This window comes from Dendrobates tinctorius, unplaced genomic scaffold, assembly GCF_039654945.1.
Source record: "Dendrobates tinctorius isolate UK_male_01 unplaced genomic scaffold, ASM3965494v1 ptg000074l, whole genome shotgun sequence".
Classification (NCBI taxonomy): domain Eukaryota; kingdom Metazoa; phylum Chordata; class Amphibia; order Anura; family Dendrobatidae; genus Dendrobates; species Dendrobates tinctorius.
This window is the reverse complement of record NW_027361742.1, coordinates 18,907,179-18,930,652: the sequence shown is the minus strand read 5'-3', so window position 1 is coordinate 18,930,652 and position 23,474 is coordinate 18,907,179. Positions and strand designations below refer to the sequence as shown.

At 49.2% G+C, this 23,474-nt stretch overlaps 1 protein-coding gene across 3 annotated transcripts in view; it reads right to left on the bottom strand.

Annotated features, from left to right (window-relative positions):
- Positions 1-23,474, bottom strand: part of COLGALT2 (collagen beta(1-O)galactosyltransferase 2) — a 412,958-nt gene that overhangs the window by 173,026 nt on the left and 216,458 nt on the right. For all 3 annotated transcript variants that reach the window (XM_073582911.1, XM_073582910.1, XM_073582912.1), the window contains one exon: positions 15,880-16,084. In XM_073582911.1, the coding sequence (XP_073439012.1) occupies positions 15,880-16,084 (205 nt within the window). The remainder of the gene's footprint in view (positions 1-15,879; positions 16,085-23,474) is intronic.

Genomic DNA, 23,474 nt, shown 5'->3' with positions numbered 1-23,474 from the left:
ACTCTCCTTGTGGAATGTGTCAATGACTGCCTTCTGGACATCTGTCAAGTCAGCAGTCTTCCCCATGATTGTGGAGCTACTGAAATAGACTAAGGGACCTTTTTAGATGCTTAGTTACACCTAGCAATGCACCAGCGATCCCGACTAGCGATATGACGCAGGCAGGATCACTGGTGCATCGCTGGGTGGTCGCTAGTGAGCTGCCACTCAGGCAGATCTCACTAGCGACATCGCTGGGGACGGGGGTCGCTACTTACCTGTCAGACATGGCGATCCTGCGTCCTCCCGCCCGGCTCCACGCGTCGCTCGTCGTCACAGCAGGAAGCGCCGCAGGAAGTGGACGACGAGAAATGATCCAGCAGCTTCTCGCGTGATCAGCGATTACCAGCGGGGGAGCCGGTCGGAGGTAAGTATCACATGCAGCGATATCGCTAGCAATATCGCTGCAACGTCACAAAATCGGTGACTTTACAGCGATATTGTTAGCGATATCGCAGTGTGTAACGGGGGCTTTAGGAAGCCTTTGCAAGTATTTCTGCTAATTATTCTAATTTACTGAGATAATGACTTTTGGGTTTTCATTGGCTGTAAGCCATAATCATCAACATTAACACTTGTAATAGATTACTCTTTGTAATAACTCACTATAATATATGAGTTTCACTTTTTGTCTTGAAGAACTGAAATAAATTAACTTTTTGATGATATTCTAATTTTGGGAAAAGCACCTGTATATGTCTTAGGACCTGCAAAATAGAAACATCTGACGAAAATCTCTGAAAACAATGCAGCAGCAAACTTTTGTTGAAGCCAAAATTTGTCAGTCTCAAAACTTTTGTCCACAATTGTACAACACATCACTGTCTTGAGTTTTTGTTCAGTGTTTTAAGGTTTTCGCTTTAGGTTATACTGCTGAGCTATAATCTTTATTCTCAAAAATGAAAAGCTTTATAATTTTGCCTAGGTTATTGGCACATCTGCAGCCTGTCAATGCTGCAGAGGCAAAGCTGCCTCTGCTTGCAACAGGGAAGAGCATGCAGTGCAGACTAGCAACAAAACAACCATGCCATTCATCTCAACATTCAATCATCAGAAGCACACAGTTTCCAGCAAGTAGAAAGTCGTGAGGCAAAGGAGAAGTGTGCTCTTGAAGAATTAATTTAGACAAATCCTTTGATACAGTGGCACAAACGGAGCTTTTCAACAGAAATATAAAAAATAAAAAGTGATAGAAATTCCATTATCCTAAACTACCCTAAGGCTGAGTTCACACGTGGCGTTTTTTTCGCGCTTCCGCGGCGGTTTTAACCGCTTGATTTTGCCGCAAAAACGCGAAAAATAAGCATCCCATGCATTCCTATGGGATTCCGCAATGCTGTGCTAATGCTGCAGTTTTTACCGCGGCGGAATTGCTTCGCGGTAAAAAACGCTCATTAATTTCGTGGAATCTCGGCGATCCCGCACCCATAGGAATGCATTGTTCTGCTTACTTTCCGCATGTGGTTGTGCACACTATGCGAAAAGTAAGCAGAACATTAGCGGATGGTACCCACGGTCCAGAGGAGAGGAGACTGTCCTCCAGGCTTTGGGTACCATATCCCTGTAAAAAATAGAATTTAAATTAAAAAATATTGTTATTGAGACCTTCCGACTTCCCGCGCAGCCTTCCCGCCTCTCTCCACGCTCTCGGTCCCAGTAAGCCTTTGCGAGCGATGACGTCCGTTCTCGCGGGATCGCGAAGTCTCGCGGTCATTCGCGCGACGTCATTGCGAATGACTGCGAGACGTCGCGATCCCGCGAGAACAGACGTCATCGCGGTAATTGTAGCAAAGGATTACTGGGACTGGGAGCGTGGAAAGAGGCGGGAAGGCTGCGCGGGATGTCGGAAGGTGAGAATGACAATATTTTTTTTTATTATTATTTTTTACATTCTATCTTTTACTATTGATGCCACATAGGCGGCCTCAACAGTAAAAAGTTGGTCACACTCGTCAAACACTATGTTTGACGAGTGTGACCAACCTGTCAATCAGTTTTCCAAGCGATGCTCCAGATCGCTTGGAAAACGCTAGCAATTCTGCAAGCTAATTATGCTTGCAAAATGATAGTTTTTCCGCGGGAAAATAGCGGGAATTTAAAATGCGATTTTCCCGCGGAATGGAATTCCGGAATTCTCGCTGTAATTTCCGCGAGAGTTCCACTATGTGTGAACCCAGCCTAAAATGTCTGTTGCATTCTCTGCCTCAGCTTTTTTTTACAGGCTATGAGGTCTGTCCTGATTGGCTGCACAATACATAGTCATGTGACAGTTGCAGATCTTAATAGAGAAGCATGGATAGTCATGCCTGAGATCATGTCTGTGACTTATACAATGTTCTGTAATGTGTAAACTCCTGACAGGCATTTTTTTAAGTGATTCATGTAAATCAAATAGCAAATTATTCAAATTTCCTGAAATCTGAAAATATAATTAAATTCAACACAAATTCTATTTGCCACAAATCAATTTGTTCATTTCTAGTGGCCAATACTACATCCCCTGTCAAGCTCGCACCTTGGCTGATTGGTGCGAGCTGGGGGTTGTGGCCCCACTGTGCCACAGACCAGACTACTCTGGAAGGGGCATGACTAAGACAGCTTCTTTGGTCTTTGGTCTTCTCTGGAGCCTCCAATGGTGAGGTCAGGGTTGTGCGGCAGGCATCTGCCAGGAGCCAATCCAGGGTGGTGTCTGACTGTTACTGCTGATCCCATTTGGGGACAGGACACTTGGTCAGATGCAAGTGACTGGCAGGCAGGTGGGCACGGCAGGAACGGCTGAGACACAGGGCAGGCTAGCACGGCTGAGACACAGGGCAGGCTGGCACGGCTGAGACACAGGGCAGGCTGGCATGACTGAGACACAGGGCAGGCTGGTGTGGTATGAGAAGGAACAGGTAGGGGCCTCATCACACAGTAGGTGCAGGTACCGGTATAGGAAGGATGGAGTGGAGTATGATGGAACAGGATTGGACCTGTTCACACAGGAGGAGCAGGTACGGGTATTGACAGGAGAGAGTGGAGTATAGCAAAGCAGGTTAGGAACTGAGCCACAGGAGTGCAGAGCAGGCAGAGCCGCAAGAGTGGGAAGTAGGAAGAGCTGCAGGAGTGCGGAGTAGGCGGAGCTGAAGGAGTGCGGAGCAGGCGGAGCTGCAAGGGTGCAGAACAGGCGGAGCTGCAAGGGTGCAGAGCAGGTGGATCTGCAAGGGTGCAGAGCAGGCAAAGCTGTAAGGGTGCAGAGCAGGCAAAGCTGCATGGGTGCAGAGCAGGCAGAGCTGCAAAGGTGCAGAGTACAGACAGGGAGGACACAGGGAAAGGCACAGCAGGAAAAGAACCCAAAGACAATGAGGCAGGGGTAGGACAGTGATCAAAGTACAGGGACAAAGACTCAAGGACCAGTGCGGACGGAGGTACTAGGCAAGACAACGTCAGCAGCTATAGCACAGAGACCAGGATATTCTGCCTCCTGGAGGGCAGACAGACAGGCACAAGACAAAGCTAGGAGTGTAGCCTCCAGAGAAGGAGAAACACAGAACAGGGCCTGGCTTACTCAGCAGCAAAACACTAGCTGAGTTTAGACATTGCTCAGGCAATGTTCCAGTGGGTGGGGCAGCCCTAAATAGTAGAGGGCTCTAGGTAATTGGTCAGGGACACATTAGCCAGGTGCACCCTGACTCCATAAGAAGCAGAGAGTTGAGGTGCTGCCCCCCTATCCACACAGTCAGGAAACATGAACATAGCAAACAAGAGACAAGTCAAGGAGCTGGCGGCAGAGAGAAATCACAGCATGACCTGGAGCAGTGAGAAAGTTGATGAGTGGGGGATGGGAGGCCATGCAGCAATGCCAGCAGGGTTGTTGCAGTACCCCCCTTTTACGGCCCCTCTTCCTCAAGCCTGCCAGAGTGACCTGAAGGAGTACAGGACCACCCACAGTCCAGGCTGACATGAGATCCTTCATGTAAGGTGAAGTAGGCATGCCATCACGAATCATAGAGTGCCGTCTTTTGGTGCCCGACAAGGTCAGCTTCCAACACAGAGAGTGCAAGGACTTGGACCTACTCCTGATTGGCAGAAAGCAGGGACCTGGAAGCTTCAGACTTGACCTCAATATCAGCTGGCCAGTTGAAAACTGAAGACACCTTCACTGAGTCCAACTTTAGCCCGTTACCCAAGAAAATTGGACCTCCTCTGTGATGTACAATGTCTGTGAGGTATGGGGTTTTGTCTACAAAATATGATGTTTTCTGTTGTAACTTTCCAGAAAAATCCAGCCCTCTATGCCAATGCAGGCTGTCAGCTCATGCAGCACCTTCCCCCCTCCTCTTTTCGCCCATGGCTCACTCACACACTGACCAGTGCCCCCCTGCCTGGGCTAGCTCTGAAACCTTAAACCAACTTCCTCTCGAAGAGCAGGGGGAAGGGATCCCTTTGTTCGGAAAAACACAGGCTGTATGCCGGTATATGGGAAACATAAAAGTCATATTACGAAAACCATACCCAGTAGAGATATGAAAATCATATTTCTGCGATCCGAGCAGACCCAGCTTCGCTGTGGTGCCTGTTGCAAAACTCTCGGATGTCCAGAACCTGAGATATGATTTGCGCCCAAATGGACGGTCATATCGCATAGATGTTTGATGTTTTCTTGATGGGCTCATTACGCTGGGAAACATGATACCACTGATGAGTCCATACCAGCTTCTCCCATAAAGTTATAGCTAATCTAAGTTTTGTAGCCAAAACATAACTTGGATAAGAGAGGTGGGATCAACCCAGAATGCACCTCTCCGTGATGTCACATAGGAAAGTCTATAAGGCATTTCCTGGGCAAACCAGGTCAGAACAGCTGCAGAGTCGGTGCTGACAAGAACTCCAGATGAATGGAGACGTGTGGCTCCTCCCCCCTTAAAGCCGCATGGTCTGCCTAAGGAACAATATGGAACTGTGAGTGTAATCTCTTTGTTTTCTCCACTTTTATTTTATACCTGTACTGTACATATTTTATGTCTCAATTTTATAGCAACTTTTATCTGTAATCACTGTCCTCTTTCGGAAAATAAATGAAATTATTTAGATCTGTCTCCATGCTCTAAGAATCGAACTATACGCCTTTGATAGATAATCGCTACTAATTCAAGGGGTTTGCCACGGACCCTCTTAATTTAACACTGTGAATTAAGTAACCGTGACTGGTGGCAGCGCGTTGTGTATGGCTATTACGGCTGGCTGGCAGTCTAGAAGGGTCTTATATTGCTGAGTAAGGGGCTTCAGCCACAGCATTGATAATTCCCTTACTGCAGAAGCCTAATTGCCGGTTCACAACAGGCAGCCCGTCCGGCGACCAATTATCCTAGGTGCAGTTCCCTGACTGACCTGAGGGTAAGGGGGGCGCCGGAGAGCTGTGAGTTCCAAAGTGGAACTGGGAAAGTGGGATATACATAAATCCCCGCAGTACTTGGAAGATTGATAGCAGTGGTGGGGCATCCAAATTAAACTCCCCCTGCGGCAAATTGTAGAGCGAGATTAGCTTGCTGGATATTTTTGGTCACATGGTGCCAGTGTTGGGATAACTAAGATAAGCCCCACTGCGCCTGTGATAGCCGTGTGCCGGCATTGTGTCACGCCCCTCCGTCCGCTGATACACCCGTGTCAGTGGTGGGACTGTGACATAGTGGTGACACAGGGTCCGCTGTCCGTCGAGTTTTGGTGGCAGCGGGACTCCCGTTAGTGTCGCCCGTAAGTGGACGAACGGCCGTGGGCTGTTCGTCACATATTGGTGGCAGAGCGGTGGGATAATCCTAGAGCATTAGTGATTTGGTTTGAGCAATCATTCCTCTCACTAAAGACCTGCACGGTTCCTGCGGGAATCCTGCATCATAGGTTTTGGAGAACAGACTCAGTGGTTACTAGTCCTGAGACATTAGTGTGTACTTGCAAGTATCCCCCTCCCGTTTCTTCGTTTTTCTTTTTCTATCTTTTATTTGGCAACCATGGCGGCGATGACAGTGGAGTGGTATCAGAAGCAGAAAAAGGACACCCTTGCTGGGTTATGCACGTACCGAGGCATAGACGCCGCAGGAGGAACCAAAGATCAAATGATCGCGGCTCTAGTGCAGCTGGACAACGGCCAGAATCCAGCGAGCGCAGAAGTTGGCCCAAGTTGCCATGGGGCTGCAGCAGAGGCTCCACTCCTGAGCGCTGGCCCCACATTCAACCAGAACGGGGTGGACCCCTATCTGCAAATGGCCTTGGACGAACTCCCCGCCGAAGACAGGGATGGGCGGGTGAGGCTGATCCAGCAATATCGGCAGGAGGCCCAAGCCGAACGTGAGCGCCAAGCTGAAGCTCAGAGGGCCCATGAGCTGGAGATGCTCCAGCGGGGGTGGAATGCCCCCACAGCCCGAAGCCGTGAGCCCAGCAGCGTCCAGACTCCTAAACCCCGGCCAGAGCATTTTCCCGTAATGGAAAAGGATGGGGACTTGGACACATTTCTGCGAGCCTTTGAGAAAGCCTGCAGACAGTACCAGCTGCCTAGAGACCAATGGGCAAGGTACTTGACCCCAGGGCTAAAAGGCAAAGCCCTGGAGGCATTTGCTTCTCTTCCGCCAGAAGCCGATGACGACTATGACGCCATAAAGCAGGCGCTGATCGCCAAATACCGGCTGACCCCTGAGGTATACCGAAAGAAGTTCCGGCACCTCCAACGTGGCCCACATGATAGCTACAGTGATGTGGTGCAAGGACTCAGGACCCACTTTGACCAGTGGATCCATGGACTGTCCGTTGAAACCTTTGAGCAGCTACGGGACCTGATGATCAAAGACCAGTTCCTGCATCTCTGCCCAGCTGAGGTCCGACAGTTCATCCTGGACCGCGAACCAACGAACGCGGACAAAGCGGCGCAGATCGCCGACAACCACGAGGCCAACCGGAAGCCCGAGACGCGGAGGCCAGTCGCCACCAGCTGGAAAGGGGGTAAGCCAGCAACCAACCCCAATGCCCCAGCTAGCCGTCCCTCCGGAGGCCCTGTCCCTGTTGCCAACAACAGGCCGGCTACTGACAGTCGCCTGTGTCACCACTGCCAGCGGCCTGGTCACTTCTTTTACACCTGTCCGAACAGGCCGAAGAACCCCCCAGCCAAGGCCCCCGGGCCCAATGCCTCTGTTCTTTTGGTGGGAGGTGTGGTTGGGAGGGCTGACGACAACGTTCAACCTGTTCAGGTGGGGGCCCGTCTTGCTACAGGCCTCAAGGACACCGGGGCTGAACGAACCCTCATCCGTCCTGGACTGGCGGCCCCTGAAGAGTTTGTTGAGGGGAAAACCCTGACTGTCACCGGGATTGGAGGCACCCGTTGTCCCTTGCCAGTGGCACGAGTTTTTCTTGACTGGGGTGCCGGGAGCGGGTTGAGGGAGGTGGGAGTGTCTGAAAATTTGCCCACTGATGTTTTATTGGGGACTGACTTGGGGAGGATGGTCGCATACTATGTCCCTGACACCCTTCCCCAAACTGATAATAAGGGTAACGTTAACCCTGATGATGTTGATGATGGGAAACTGAATGTGTTACCTGCTAATGCCTTGATGAGTAATGATGCAACTAACAACCATTCTTTCCCCAGGTACGATGCTGATGCTGATGTGAATGTACCAAAGCAAACCGATAACCATTCTTTTCCTAGGAATGATGATGTATCTGTGCCGACTGAACCCGTTAACCCTTTCTTTGAAACGGTAGATGTGTCCACAGGTACCGAGGTGCTCAGCCCCGTCACTCTGCGGAGTGAGACGGCTGAGGAACCCCTGGCAGGAGCAAGCAACGGTGCTCAAGGAAATGGGGAGGTGCATGGGGACCATGAGGAAGGTAATGCCATGCAGCTGACCAGTGCCACCGAGGAAGGTAACTGGCCCATAAGTAGCACTGCTCCTGAAGTGTTGGGGGTGGATGGGGAGGTAGAGCCCAGGGCAGCACCAGCTGGTGGGTCTGCAGAAATCCCCAGGGAGACAGCATACATAGCAGCTGTCACACGCAGTCAGAGTGCCCAGATCGCAGGTAACGCACTGTCTTCTGGACCCTCTGCTGCTACAGGAGAGACTGAACCAGAGGTGAACCCAGAGCCGGTTCCAGAGGGTCCCAGTAAAGAGGGGACCCTGACGTCACTTCTGGCAGCCTCCAGCATGGAGTTCCAGGCTGCTCTGCACTCAGATGCCAGCCTGGAGAAATTGAGAGGTCTCGCCGAGACGCCCACCTCCAAGTCTGATAAGGAGAGGGTGTTCTGGGAACGAGGAAGGTTGTACCGGGAGACAGTACCCGGAGATCCTAAAAAGGAGTGGTTGAGGGAAAGACAGCTGGTCGTCCCCTATCAGTTCAGAACTGAGTTGTTGCGGATTGCCCATGAGATTCCACTCGCTGGACACTTGGGGATCAGCAAAACAAAGGCACGGCTGTCTCAACACTTCTATTGGCCCAAGATGGGGACAGATGTAACACACTACTGCCGCTCCTGTGCCACCTGTCAAAAAGTGGGTAAGGCGGGGCCTGCTCTTAAGGCTCCCCTTATTCCTTTGCCGGTGATAGAGGAGCCTTTCCAGAGAATCGCGGTGGACATTGTAGGACCGCTGTCCGTCCCCAGCAGCTCCGGAAAGCGATACATTCTCACCGTGGTAGACTACGCTACCCGGTACCCAGAGGCAGTAGCTCTGTCTTCAACCAGGGCAGATAAGGTGGCTGACGCACTGGTGACCATCTTTTCAAGGGTAGGATTTCCCAGGGAGATGCTTACCGATCAAGGGCCCCAATTCATGTCTCGCCTAATGGAGGCTCTCTGTGAGAAAATGCAGGTGACGCACCTGGTATCGAGTCCGTATCACCCACAGACTAATGGTTTGTGTGAACGCTTCAACGGTACCCTCAAACAGATGCTCCGCATACTGGTTGAGACCCAAGGGCGCGACTGGGAGCGGTACCTCCCACACCTGCTGTTCGCTTACAGAGAAGTTCCGCAGGCCTCGACCGGGTTCTCCCCCTTCGAGCTCCTGTATGGCAGGCGAGTCCGGGGACCCCTTGGGTTGATAAGAGAATCCTGGGAAGATGAGCCAAACCCCACAGAAGTGTCCATCGTGGATTATGTCATGCGCTTCCGTGACAAGATGCAGACCTTGACGCAGTTGGTGCATGACAACATGACGCAGGCTCAGGCTGACCAGAAGCGCTGGTACGACCAGAACGCCCGGGAGCGGACCTACCAGGTGGGTCAAAAGGTGTGGGTGTTGGTCCCGGTACCAACGGATAAGCTTCAGGCAGCCTGGGAAGGCCCATACGTCGTCCACCAACAGCTCAACCCGGTCACCTACGTGGTCACGCTTGACCATGCTCGGGGTAGGCGCAAGGCCTTTCACGTCAACATGCTGAAGGCGCACTACGAACGTGAAGCTTGCGTCCTACCGGTCTGCAATCTGCCAGAGGATGGGGAGGAAGATTCCCTCCTGGACATGCTGGCCCAGGCCAAGGCCAATGGGTCCATTGAGGACATGGAGATAAGTGGTTCGCTCACCGTGTCCCAGCGGTTGCAGTTGATGGCCACCCTGGAACTCTTCCGGCCCGTGTTCACCAACCGTCCTGGGAGGACGGAGTTAGCGGTTCATGAGGTGGACACCGGGAATCATGCCCCATTACGGCGAACACCTTATCGGATCTCTGAAACGGTGCAACAAGTCATGCGCCAAGAGGTCGATGAGATGTTAAGGCTGGGAGTGATTCGACGGTCAAAAGGTGCGTGGGCTTCACCTGTAGTCCTCGTGCCTAAAAAGGATCGAACCACCCGGTTCTGCGTGGACTACAGGGGGCTCAACGCCATCACAACCTCTGATGCCCACCCGATGCCGCGCATCGAGGATCTGCTCGAGCGGTTGACAAACGCCAACTACATATCCATCATGGATTTGAGTCGGGGATACTGGCAGATTCCCCTGAGCCCTGAGGCGCAGGAGAAATCCGCCTTTATCACCCCCTTTGGACTGTACGAGTCCACGGTCATGCCCTTCGGCATGAAGAATGCCCCTGCCACTTTCCAGCGGATGGTCAACCACCTGCTTCGGGGACTGGAGGAGTACGCAGTGGCGTACTTAGACGATATTGCCGTCTTCAGTTCCACCTGGGAGGAACACCTTCAGCACCTCCAGGAGGTGCTCAAGCGTCTTCACCAGGCAGGCCTGACCATCAAGCCGGGGAAGTGCCAGATAGGCATGCGCAAGGTCCACTACCTGGGGCACCGGGTAGGCGGGGGTTCCATGAGTCCGGAGCCAGAAAAAGTGGACGCAATCGTGTCCTGGCCCACCCCCAGGACCAAGAAACAGGTGAAGTCCTTCTTGGGCACTGCAGGGTACTATAGGCGGTTCGTACAGGACTATAGCGCCCTTGCCAAACCCTTGACTGACCTCACCAAGCAGAGGCTACCCCAAACAGTCAACTGGACAGATGACTGTGAGGCGGCTTTCCAAGCTTTGAAAGCAGCCCTGTGCAACTCTCCAGTGTTGAGAGCAGTCGACAGCAGTCGCCCGTTTCTGGTACAGACCGACGCCAGCGAGTTTGGCCTCGGTGCTGTGCTTAGCCAGGTCGACTCGGGGAACCAAGAGCACCCCGTGGTGTACCTGAGCCGGAAACTTCTGCCGAGGGAAGTGGCATACTCGACCATCGAGAAGGAGTGTCTGGCCATGGTGTGGGCACTGCAACGTTTGCAGCCCTACCTGTACGGGCGCGCCTTCACGGTGGTAACCGACCACAACCCTCTGAGCTGGTTGCACACAGTGTCCGGAACCAATGGAAGATTGCTCCGCTGGAGCCTTGCCCTTCAACAGTACGATTTTACTGTAAAACACAGGAAGGGCAGCGAAAACGGCAATGCCGATGGGTTGTCCCGCCGGGGCGAACCCGCTGAGGTGCGCATGGCCGATTACCGAGAGGTAATGCCTCCTTAGCGCCCTCTTAAGGGGGGAGGTGTGATGTACAATGTCTGTGAGGTATGGGGTTTTGTCTACAAAATATGATGTTTTCTGTTGCAACTTTCCAGAAAAATCCAGCCCTCTATGCCAATGCAGGCTGTCAGCTCATGCAGCACCTTCCCCCCTCCTCTTTTCGCCCATGGCTCACTCACACACTGACCAGTGCCCCCCTGCCTGGGCTAGCTCTGAAACCTTAAACCAACTTCCTCTCGAAGAGCAGGGGGAAGGGATCCCTTTGTTCGGAAAAACACAGGCTGTATGCCGGTATATGGGAAACATAAAAGTCATATTATGAAAACCATACCCAGTAGAGATATGAAAATCATATTTCTGCGATCCGAGCAGACCCAGCTTCGCTGTGGTGCCTGTTGCAAAACTCTCGGATGTCCAGAACCTGAGATATGATTTGCGCCCAAATGGACGGTCATATCGCATAGATGTTTGATGTTTTCTTGATGGGCTCATTACGCTGGGAAACATGATACCACTGATGAGTCCATACCAGCTTCTCCCATAAAGTTATAGCTAATCTAAGTTTTGTAGCCAAAACATAACTTGGATAAGAGAGGTGGGATCAACCCAGAATGCACCTCTCCGTGATGTCACATAGGAAAGTCTATAAGGCATTTCCTGGGCAAACCAGGTCAGAACAGCTGCAGAGTCGGTGCTGACAAGAACTCCAGATGAATGGAGACGTGTGGCTCCTCCCCCCTTAAAGCCGCATGGTCTGCCTAAGGAACAATATGGAACTGTGAGTGTAATCTCTTTGTTTTCTCCACTTTTATTTTATACCTGTACTGTACATATTTTATGTCTCAATTTTATAGCAACTTTTATCTGTAATCACTGTCCTCTTTCGGAAAATAAATGAAATTATTTAGATCTGTCTCCATGCTCTAAGAATCGAACTATACGCCTTTGATAGATAATCGCTACTAATTCAAGGGGTTTGCCACGGACCCTCTTAATTTAACACTGTGAATTAAGTAACCGTGACTGGTGGCAGCGCGTTGTGTATGGCTATTACGGCTGGCTGGCAGTCTAGAAGGGTCTTATATTGCTGAGTAAGGGGCTTCAGCCACAGCATTGATAATTCCCTTACTGCAGAAGCCTAATTGCCGGTTCACAACAGGCAGCCCGTCCGGCGACCAATTATCCTAGGTGCAGTTCCCTGACTGACCTGAGGGTAAGGGGGGCGCCGGAGAGCTGTGAGTTCCAAAGTGGAACTGGGAAAGTGGGATATACATAAATCCCCGCAGTACTTGGAAGATTGATAGCAGTGGTGGGGCATCCAAATTAAACTCCCCCTGCGGCAAATTGTAGAGCGAGATTAGCTTGCTGGATATTTTTGGTCACATGGTGCCAGTGTTGGGATAACTAAGATAAGCCCCACTGCGCCTGTGATAGCCGTGTGCCGGCATTGTGTCACGCCCCTCCGTCCGCTGATACACCCGTGTCAGTGGTGGGACTGTGACATAGTGGTGACACAGGGTCCGCTGTCCGTCGAGTTTTGGTGGCAGCGGGACTCCCGTTAGTCGTCGCCCGTAAGTGGACGAACGGCCGTGGGCTGTTCGTCACATCCTCCTTTGGAACAGAGGGAAGCACCTTCGCCTTGGCATCTTCACCAGCCGGCCAAATGGAAGCCGAGGGTACCGGTAAAGGATCCATCCTCTGCCCATAATCTAGAGAAAACCGGATCTCTCCCATCGGGTTGGTGAAAAATGGGGACACACAAGCCTCTGTTCCAACCCCTTCATCCACCTGCCACATGGAATCCGAAGGCATCATTACAGGAAGCATCTTCTGCCCATGGTCCAGAGAAAAACTTTCAGGTGACAGGGATGTTCCTGGGAACTGGTCACTGGAGACGTGTGACAAGAATGCCTCTTCTTCCCCCTCTTTGGAGACATCATCACACCTTGACTTGATGACCAGCAGACCAGGCGAAAAAGGCGACATAGCTGACTGAGTCGGATGCAAGGGAACCAGACATCTTTTGACACTTGGTTGTTTCAAGTGAAGTACCTTGCTGGGTCTCCAGACATAAATGGGCACAAGGATCTCTGGTTCAGAATGACCCATGGCCTTACTAGTCAGCAAGTGGAAGACGAACTTCTTCGCATGCAAAGCTCCGACCTGGAGCTGTAGTTGTCCTTGCAGGACTAGACTGTTCTCAAAGAGGGCTCGGCCACCTTTAGACAATGCCCACGCCGGGTTCTGGAGCTGAAGAACGGAGATCACGCACTGACTCTGTATGGCTGGTGGCTTGAACTCACCAAAGCTCCCAGAAGGCAATGAAACAGTCATAGAGTTTAATGGAGGGGGAGTACTCTCACCAAGGGCAGCCTCTCCTACTGGCCCAGGGTTCTGTAGTACAGGCTTCACAGGGCAGAGACCGCCAGGATGTTCTTTCACAAGACCACATTCTGGCTGCAACTTTGCCAGCCTCTTTTTTTAGACCTCTTGGATCTTGCACTGGAGGCCACATTGGCAGACTGTGGAACAGGTGAGTGCTGGACCCTCATAGACAGGTGAGATGATTCACCCACAGGTTCCTCTTGTCTGGTCTGTCTCTGGAAGCTTGGAGGGGAAGACTTTTCAGGAGCAGCTGGTCGAGGCATGTCAAAGACTTTATGGAAGGCCACCAGGAAGGCCCCCAGGCTCATGACGACATAATCCCCTGCTTCCCTGAAGAGACAGATCCATAATAAAGCATCTCCAGCTAGGTAGGATATGATGTATCCCACCTTGGCCCGGACAGATTGGAAACAAGCTGCATTCTGCAGGATGTAGCTCAAGCACTTTTTCAGGAACCCTTGGCACTCAGTAGGATTGTCATAGAACCTAGGCGGGTCTGCTGGGTCGTGCTCCTCATAGGCCAGAAGTTGCTCGTAGGTAGCCTTAGAGACTATGATTGGTTCACAAGTCTCAACAATCAGAACCACGCAGGGTGGAACAAATTCTTCCAGTTGCTCATACTGGCAGGAAACAAGTTCATGACACTCTGCGAGCGGAAAGACATGGGACTCAGCAGAGACCATGGCCTGAGCAAACTGTCACGCTCGCGCCTTGGCTGATTGGAGCGAGCCAGGGGGTTGTGGCCCCACTGTGCCACAGACCAGACTACCCTGGAAGGGGCATGGCTAAGACAGATGCCTTGGTCTTCTCTGGAGCCTCCAATGGTGAGGTCAGGGTTGTGCAGCAGGCAGCTGCCACTCCAAGGTGGTGTCTGGCTGTGACTGCTGATCCCACTTGGGGACAGGACGCTTGGTCAGATGCGAATGACAGGCAGGCAGGTGGGCACGGCAGGCACGGCTGGCACGCAGGCTGGCACGGCTGAGACACAGGGCAGGCTGGCACGGCTGAGACACAGGGCAGGCTGGCACGGCTGAGACACAGGGCAGGCTGGCACAGCTGAGACACAGGGCAGGCTGGCACAGCTGAGACACAGGGCAGGCTGGCACAGCTAAGGCACAGGGCAGGCTGGCACAGACAAGACAGAGCAGGCTGGCGTGGTATGAGTAGGAACAGGTAGGGGCTTGTTCACACAGCAGGTGCAGGTACCGGTATAGGCAGGAAGGAGTGGAGTATGATGGAACAGGTTTGGACCTGTTCACACAGGAGGAGCAGGAACTTGTATTGACAGGAGAGAGTGGAGCATGACAAAGCAGGTTAGGAACTGAGCCGCAAGAGTGCAGAGTAGGCGGAGCCGCAGGAGTGCAGAGTAGGCAGAGTCGCAGGAGTGCAGAGCAGGCAGAGCTGCAAGGGTGCAGAGCAGGCAGATCTGCAAGGGTGCAGAGCAGGCAGAGCTGCAAGGGTGCAGAGCAGGCAGAGCTGCAAGGGTGCAGAGCAGGTAGAGCTGCAAATGTGCAGAGCAGGCAGAGCTGCAAGGGTGCAGAGCACAGACAGGGAGGACACAGGAAAAGACAGCAGGGAAAGAAGCCAAAGACAAGGAGGCAGGGGTAGGACAGAGTTCAGACAAAGTACAGGGACAAAGACTCAAGGACCAGGATATTCTGCCTCCTGGAGGGTGGATGGAGGTACTAGGCAAGACAACGTCACAGACGTTGCCTGGAGGGCAGACAGACAGGCACAAGACAAAGCTAGGAGTGTAGCCTCCAGAGAAGGAGAAACACAGAACAGGGCCTGGCTTACTCAGCAGCAAAACACTAACTGAGTTTAGACATTGCTCAGGCAATGTTCCAGTGGGTGAGGCAGCCCTAAATAGTAGAGGGAGCTAGGTAATTGGTCAGGGACACATTAGCCAGGTGCACCCTGACTCCATAAGAAGCAGAGAGTTCAGGCGCCACCCCCTATACACACAGTCAGGAAACATGAACATAGCAGACAGGAGACAAGGCAAGGAGCTGGCAGCAGAGAGAAATCACAGCATGACCTGGACGAGTGAGTAAGTTGCTGAGTGGGGGATGGGAGGCCATGCAGCGATGCCAGCAGGGTTGTTACATCCCTACATAGGCAAATGACGTTTTTGAGCTAAACAACTAAAGTTGCTGTCAAACACTGAAATAATTTTTTGTTAGACATTGATAATTTTAAAACAATAAATGTAGGCATACTCACCTCCAAGAAACTCCGCTTTGGAGGTCTGCAACAGCTCTGGAATATGCTCCTATCAGAAGCCACCAGCACGGCTGAAGCATGTGGATGGCTGTGATGGTGAAATGATTAGAACAGCACACCATCATTTACAGGGGCAGCTAATTGTCAACAGTGCTCCTACAGAAGCTCGGTCACCGATTATCTACCAGTGTAAAAGCACTATAGGTAGCTTCCAAACAACTTGATCCTTTCCACTTGTTAGATACCTAGCTCTTTACATACACACCTGCATGTCGACAGGAGAAAGCAAATACAATGATATCATCAAAACTCCATGTAAAATCTTCATGTGGAGGGTAAAACTGTAGATTCATGGAGGCTTCCTTTCGAAGATCAATAAGCATTGTTGAATGAATCATTGGGACGGCAAAACAGCCTTGTCTCTTCCATTCTCTTAAGAGAACATAGTCCGGGGTTCTTTTATAATAACCCTGAAAATAATAAAAAAAAGTGGATTAAAAATCAAAATCCTGAAAATGTAAACAGAAGTTAAAAATAACTTTTGTTCATATTCATCAAACTATATAAAAGAATGTTGTATTTTGCTCTTGAAAAACTAAAGCTACACTGTGATTGGTTGCTATGGGTAAAAAATGAACACATTTTCTTTTTTTTGCTTTTGTTACATTACTGCTTCGTACTATTACATAATATTTAATCATAAACGGCCAATCTTAGTGGTTTACAATCTATGTGGTACTACAAGGGTCATCACCTGTAATTTATGATGGGGGCACCACTAACTGATGACCTGGGCACGCAGAGCTCGTGTGTCTGATTGTGCAGTATTGGACAGTGATATTTAGGCATATGACTGGTATTGATATGTGTGAAATAAATGTTAAACCATAAGGAAAGAAGCGAGTTTAGTTTAACATACAGGTGCATCTCACAAAATTAGAATACCATCAAAAAGATAATTTATTTCAGTTCTTTAATACAAGAACTGAAACTCATATATTACATAGAATCATTACATACAGAGTGATGTATTTCAAGTGTTTATTTCTGTTAAAGTTGATGATTATGGCTTACAGCCAATGAAAACCCAAAAGTCATTACCTCAGTAAATTAGAATACTTTATAACTAGAGTTGAGTGAAATGGGTCGGTCAAATTAAAAAGTCGCTGACTTTCGCTAAAGTCGGGTTTCGCCAATCAAAACCGACCATAGCGTGAGGTCAGCCATGCGGTCGCCGACCCGAGCGCCAAAGTTACGTTTCCCATAATGCTTTCAGCGCCTTCTCTCAGCCAAAGATCAAGGATGCACACTGTGGGCAACGCGATGACATGGGCAGTGGCCACCACCATCTTAGAGAAGGGCATTCAAATGATTGGCTTGCTTTGTGTAGCGTCACAGTGGCTATAAAAGCCCTGACTGCCGACCGCCATTTTACTTCTGCCAATGTTAACATAGGGAGAGGATGCTGCTGCTGTTTCTCAATAGGGAGAGTGTTAGGCAGGAAAGATAAAAAAAAAATTGTGCTTCTGCTGATAGCGCTTTTCACTGTACAGTTAGTGTGCAGTGACAGGGGAGGATTTTTTTGTGTGCAGCAGCGCTGGTGCTTATTAGGCTGCCTTATTAGGCTACCTGATAGCTGCATTGCTATGTGCACACTGCTGTGCAGACTGCTTTTTCAAAGCACTAATACTTTTATTATATTTTTCTGCACAGTTACCAAGCATTCATTTTTTTACACACCGCATAGAGGTGTACGCTCCTCACACACTACCGATTACCGGCTGGTATCACGGACAAATACATGCTGTGTGTGACTCCGGAAAAAAATAGACGGAGATTTACATTTTTCCATACATACACCATATAGAGCTGTCCGCTTCTCAAACAGTATAGTATATCTGCTGTTTGAATGACGGTCAAATCTATACAGAGACAGCGTGTGTGTGTGAGTCCATAAATACAAATACGGACATTTCCATTTTTCCATACACCGTATAGAGCTGTCCGCTTCTCAAACAGTATCGTATATCTGCTGTTGACTCTGGAAAAAAATAGACGGAGATTTAAAATTTTCCATACATACACCGTATAGAGTTGTCTTCTTCTCAAACAGTATTGTATATCTGCTGTTTGGATTACTGTCAAATCTATACAGAGACAGCGTGTATGTGTGACTCCGGAAATACATATACGGACATTTCCATTTTTCCATACACAGTATAGAGCTGTCCGCTTCCCAAACAGTATCGTATATCTGCTGTTTGGATTACCATCAAATCTATACAGAGACAGAGTGTGTGTGTGACTCCGGAAAAAAATAGAAGGAGATTTAAAATTTTCCATACATACACCGTATAGAGCTGTCCGCTTCTCAAACAGTATCATATATCTGCTGTTTGGATTACAGTCAAATCTATACAGAGACAGCGTGTGTGTGTGAGATTCTGGAAATACATATACGAACATTTCCATTTTTCCATACACCGTATTGAGCTGTCTGCTTCTCAAACAGTATCGTATATCTGCTGTTTGGATTATGGTCAAATCTATACAGAGACAGCGTGTGTGTGTGACTCCGGAAAAAAATAGACGGAGATTTAAAATTTTCCATACATACACCGTATACAGCTGTCCGCTTCTCAAACAGTATCGTATATCTGCTATTTGGATACGGTCAAATCTATACAGAGACAGCGTGTGTGTGTGAGACTCTGGAAATACATATAGGACATTTCCATTTTTCCATGCACCGTATAGAGCTTTCTGCTTCTGATACAGTAGCGAATATCTGTTGTTTAGATTACAGTAAAATCCATACTGAGACAGCGTGTGTGTGTGACTCAGGAAAAAAATAGATGGAGATTTAAAATTTTCCATACATACAGTACACCATATAGAGCTGTCCGCTTCTCAAACAGTATTGTATATCTGCTGTTTGTATTATGGTCAAATCTATAGAGAGACAGCGTGTGTGTGTGAGACTCTGGAAATACATATACGGACATTTCCATTTTTCCATGCACCGTATAGAGCTGTCCACTTCTCAAACAGTATTGTATATCTGCTGTTTGGATTATGGTCAAATCTATACAGAGACAGCGTGTGTGTGTGTGACTCAGGAAAAAAATAGATGGAGATTTAAAATTTTCCATACATACAGTACACCATATAGAGCTGTCCGCTTCTCAAACAGTATTGTATATCTGCTGTTTGTATTGCGGTCAAATCTATACAGAGACAGCGTGTTTGTGTGAGACTCCGGAAATACATATACGGACATTTCCATTTTTCCATACACCGTATAGAGCTGTCCGCTTCTCAAACAGTATCATATATCTGCTGTTTGATCACAGTCAAATCTATACAGAGATAGTGTGTGTGAGTTCATAAATACATATACGGACATTTCCATTTTTCCATACACCGTATAGAGCCGACCACTTCTCAAACAGTATCGTATATCTGCTGTTTGGATTATGGTCAAATCTATACAGAGACAGCGTGTGTGTGTGTGACTCAGGAAAAAAATAGATGGAGATTTAAAATTTTCCATACATACAGTACACCATATAGAGCCGACCACTTCTCAAACAGTATCGTATATCTGATGTTTGGATTACGGTCAAATTTATACAGAGACAGCGTGTGTGTGTGTGACTCCGGAAAATAATAGACGGAGATTTAAAATTTTCCATACATACACCGTATAGAGCTGTCCGCTTCTCAAACAGTATCGTATATCTGCTGTTTGGAATTACTGTCAAATCTATACAGAGACAGCGTGTGTGTTTGAGACTCCAGAAATACACATACGGACATTTCCATTTTTCCATGCACCATATAGAGCTGTCCGCTTCTCAAACAGTATTGTATATCTGCTGTTTAGATTATGGTCAAATCTATACAGAGACAGCGAGTGTGTGTGTGACTCCGGAAAAAAAACAGACGGAGATTTAAAATTTTCCATACATACACCGTATAGAGCTGTCTGCTTCTCAAACAGTACCGTATATCTGCTGTTTGGATACGGTCAAATCTAAACAGAGACAGCATGTGTGTGTGAGACTCCGGAAATACATATACGGACATTTCCATTTTTCCATACACCGTATAGAGCTGTCCGCTTCTCAAACAGTATCGTATATCTGCTGTTTGGATAACGGTCAAATCTATACAGAGACAGCGTGTATGAGTGAGTCCGTAAATACATATACGGATATTTACATTTTTCCATACATACACCGTATAGAGCTGTCCGCTTCTGATACAGTAGCGAATATCTGTTGTTTAGATTACAGTAAAATCCATACTGAGACAGCGTCTGTGTGTGACTATGGAAAAAAATAGACGTAGATTTTCATTTTTCCATACATACACCGTAAAGAGCTGTCCGCTTCTGATAGAGTACCCTATATCTGAGGTTGGATTACGGTCAAATACATACTGGGGGAGCATCCGTGTGTGACTCCGGAAACAAATATACGGAGATTGACATTTTCCCCAAAAACGTATACAGCTGTACACTTCTGATACAGTACCGTATATCTGCTGGTTGGATTATGGTCAAATACATGCTGGGGGAGCGTCTGTGACTAAGGAAATATATACAGAGATTTAAATTTTTACCTACACCTTATACAGCTGTACGCTCCTCATACAGTACCATATATCTGCAGGTATTTTTGGTACATTTTCCCAAACACGAGGAAGTATGGTGGAAGAGGCCGCGGACGTGGGCGGGGAGGGCAGCTGGTACTGATGGTGGCGGTGAGCATCTGCTGGTTATGCCAAAAGCACAATAGCAGCTAAGGCAGGAGATGTTGAGCCTGCGTCATCATCTAGCACAAGAAGACCTGTAAGGTTCCCATTTCTGGGAGTACGTAAACCTCTTTTAAAGCTGGAGCATCAGGCTTACATTGCCGAAACAGACTCTAGCTCTATTGCCTCCTCTTCTGAAGTTTCAAAAACTGCAAGCACTGAGTCATCAGTGCAGGCTTCTCATCAGGAATAACACCTTTCCTTGTGTCCTTCACTCACACCAAAAGTGAGGGATGCGGCAGGCCTCACTTCAGATTACTCCAAGGAGCTCTTTTCACATACTATGCCTGGGTTATCAAGTCAAATCCTGAATTCCCCAGTCCAAGATGAATCTGACATGGAGTGCACTGATGCACAGCAACTGCTAGATGATTCTGCTGGTACATTGACCAGAGCGCTACATTTCCATCGCAGTCTACTGAGCCAGAATCAGACCCTGATGAAACTCAGGTGCCTCTTCCTGCATACTATACCACCTTACACGGTGACACAGAGGAAGGCACAGATGAAATTGAAGAGGAGGTGATGGATGACCCAGTTGTTGACCCGGATTGGCATCCATTAGGGGAAGAGGGTGCCACTGGCAATAGCTCAGATGAGGAGAAGGATCCGCAGCAGGTATCGACATCGCAGCAGCGGTTATCTGGCAGGCCCTTAGCTGTCCAAAAACGTGGTAAAAAAACAAAAAGAGTTGCAGGACAGCTTGGCAAAACGGTCAAATTAGCACAGCGTGCAAGCCCTGAAAATTTAAACCATAGTAAGAAGAGTGCAGTGTGGCACTTTTTTGTCCAAAATCCTATTGATGAGACAAAGGTTATCTGTAAGAAGTGAGGAAGGACCTTTAGCCGAGGGAAAAATCTCCGAAATTTGAATACAAGTTGCATGCTTAGACATTTAACCACCATGCACTTGCAAGCGTGGACGGACTACAAAACCTCAGGTAGCACATGTGCACCTGCTCTGACTGAAGGTAGCCAGTAACGCTCCATCGCTTCCCCCACTGTAAGCCCACTGGTAAGCTCACCACCAGCAATAAAAGTTGAGGTGTCGTTGCAAGGCCAAAGCAGTCAGGGAATGACAGTGTTTTTGCAACGAAAGACTGAATCTAGGCCATCACCACCATCACCATCACCAACCCCCTCTCAGTCCGTCAGGTCCACCGCTAGTTCCCCAATATGCAGCTCTGAAGTCCATCTCACCCTACCAGACACTCTGAGTAGGACAAGAAAGTACTCATCCCCTCATCCGCGTACACTGGCTTTGAACACCTACAATGCCAAACTAATCTCATTGGAGATGAAGCCATCCCTGCCCTCCACCTGCATGTGAAAGACCGCATTGTCCATGCACTCAAACAATCAGTGAGTGGAAAGGTGCACCTCACAACAGATGCATGGACCAGTAGGCATGGCCAGGGCCGTTACGTGTCCATCACTGTGCACTGGGTTAATGTGGTGGATGCAGGCTCCAAAGGGGACAGCGGCGGTGGAACAGTGCTGCCTAGCCCACGGTATAGGAAACAGTTGGCTGCAGGCGTTCGACCCTCCTCCTCCAGAAGCGAATGCTCGTCAACAGAGTGCAGTCGCACGATCACTCCATCCGCAGCTGCTAGTGTTGCACACGAGGTGTCCCACTATCGAACAGCTAGTGGTAAGCGGCAGCAGGCTGTTTTAAAGGTGATGTCTTTGGGCGACAACAGACACACCGCGGAGGTGCTGGCCGACTACTTGCAGCGACAAACTGAGTCATGGCTGGGCAGTCTACATCTTGAGCCAGGCAAGGTAGTCAGTGATAACGGCCGGAATTTTGTGGCAGCCATAGCCCTTGCAAAACTCAGACACATACCTTGCCTGGCTCACACCTTGAACCTGGTGGTGCAGTGCTTCCTAAATAATTATCGGAGTTAACAGCTCTGCTCCATAAGGTGCAAAGACTGTGCTCGCACATCCGTCTCTCTCCCGTACACTCCAGTCGTATGCAGAAGCTGCAGCGATCGCTCCACCTCCCCAAGCACCGCCTAATCATAGACGTTGCAACAAGATGGAACTCCACCATGCACATGGTTGAGAGGCTGTGCGAACAGAGGCAGGCGGTAATGCATTTGTGGCAGGATACACGGGCAGGCAGTTTGAGGGCAGACATAGAGTTGTCGGGTGTGCAGTGGTCAAAGCTGAAAGACTTCTGTAAAGTCCTTCAGTGTTTTGAGGAATGCACACGGTTGGTAAGCGCAGATGATGCCATCATAAGCATAAGCATCCCACTTATGCGTCTGCTCATGCAAACTTTGACGCACGTTAAGGATCAGGCGTCTGCAGCAGAGGAGGAGGAAGAGGAGGAGGCAAGCCTTGATAACAATCAGCCATTGTCAGCGAGGGCTACTGACCTGGACGAGGTGGAGGAAGAAGAGGAAGAGGAGGAGGAGGATTAGGGGGATGATTATTTTGGGGAAGAGGATGCTTCTCAGGGGGCAAGAGAAAATGTTGGCGTACCAAGGTCAGGTACAGGGTTTGTGCTTAACTGGAGGAATGTGGATTTGCCAGAAAGTGCTCCTCCACCCACCACTGGCAGTGCATCATTGACACCTGGAACATTGGCCTACATGTGTGATTATGCCTTGCGGATCCTAAAAAGGGACCCCCCGCATTGCCAAAATGATGAAGGATGACGACTACTGGTTGGCCAGCATCCTCGATCAACGCTATAAAGGCAAATTACACAACATCATGCCACAGGAGAACCTAAAGATAATATTGGCTAACAAACAAGCAACTCTGGTAAACCGTTTGTTTGAGGCATTCCCAGCACACAGCAGCGGTGCTGGTTCTCCCATGAGCTCTAGTGGGCAAAATGGAAGAGGTGTTTGTACACAAACGAAGTGGCGTTGGAGACAGGGGTTTCATGACCATGTTGTGGACTGATTTCTCAAGTACCGCTCACACGACTGGTAATACTGAATCGATTGCAAGTGACAGGAGACAGCAGTTGTCAACTATGTTGACAAACTACTTCTCCTCCCATATCGATGTTCTCCCTCACAGGTCA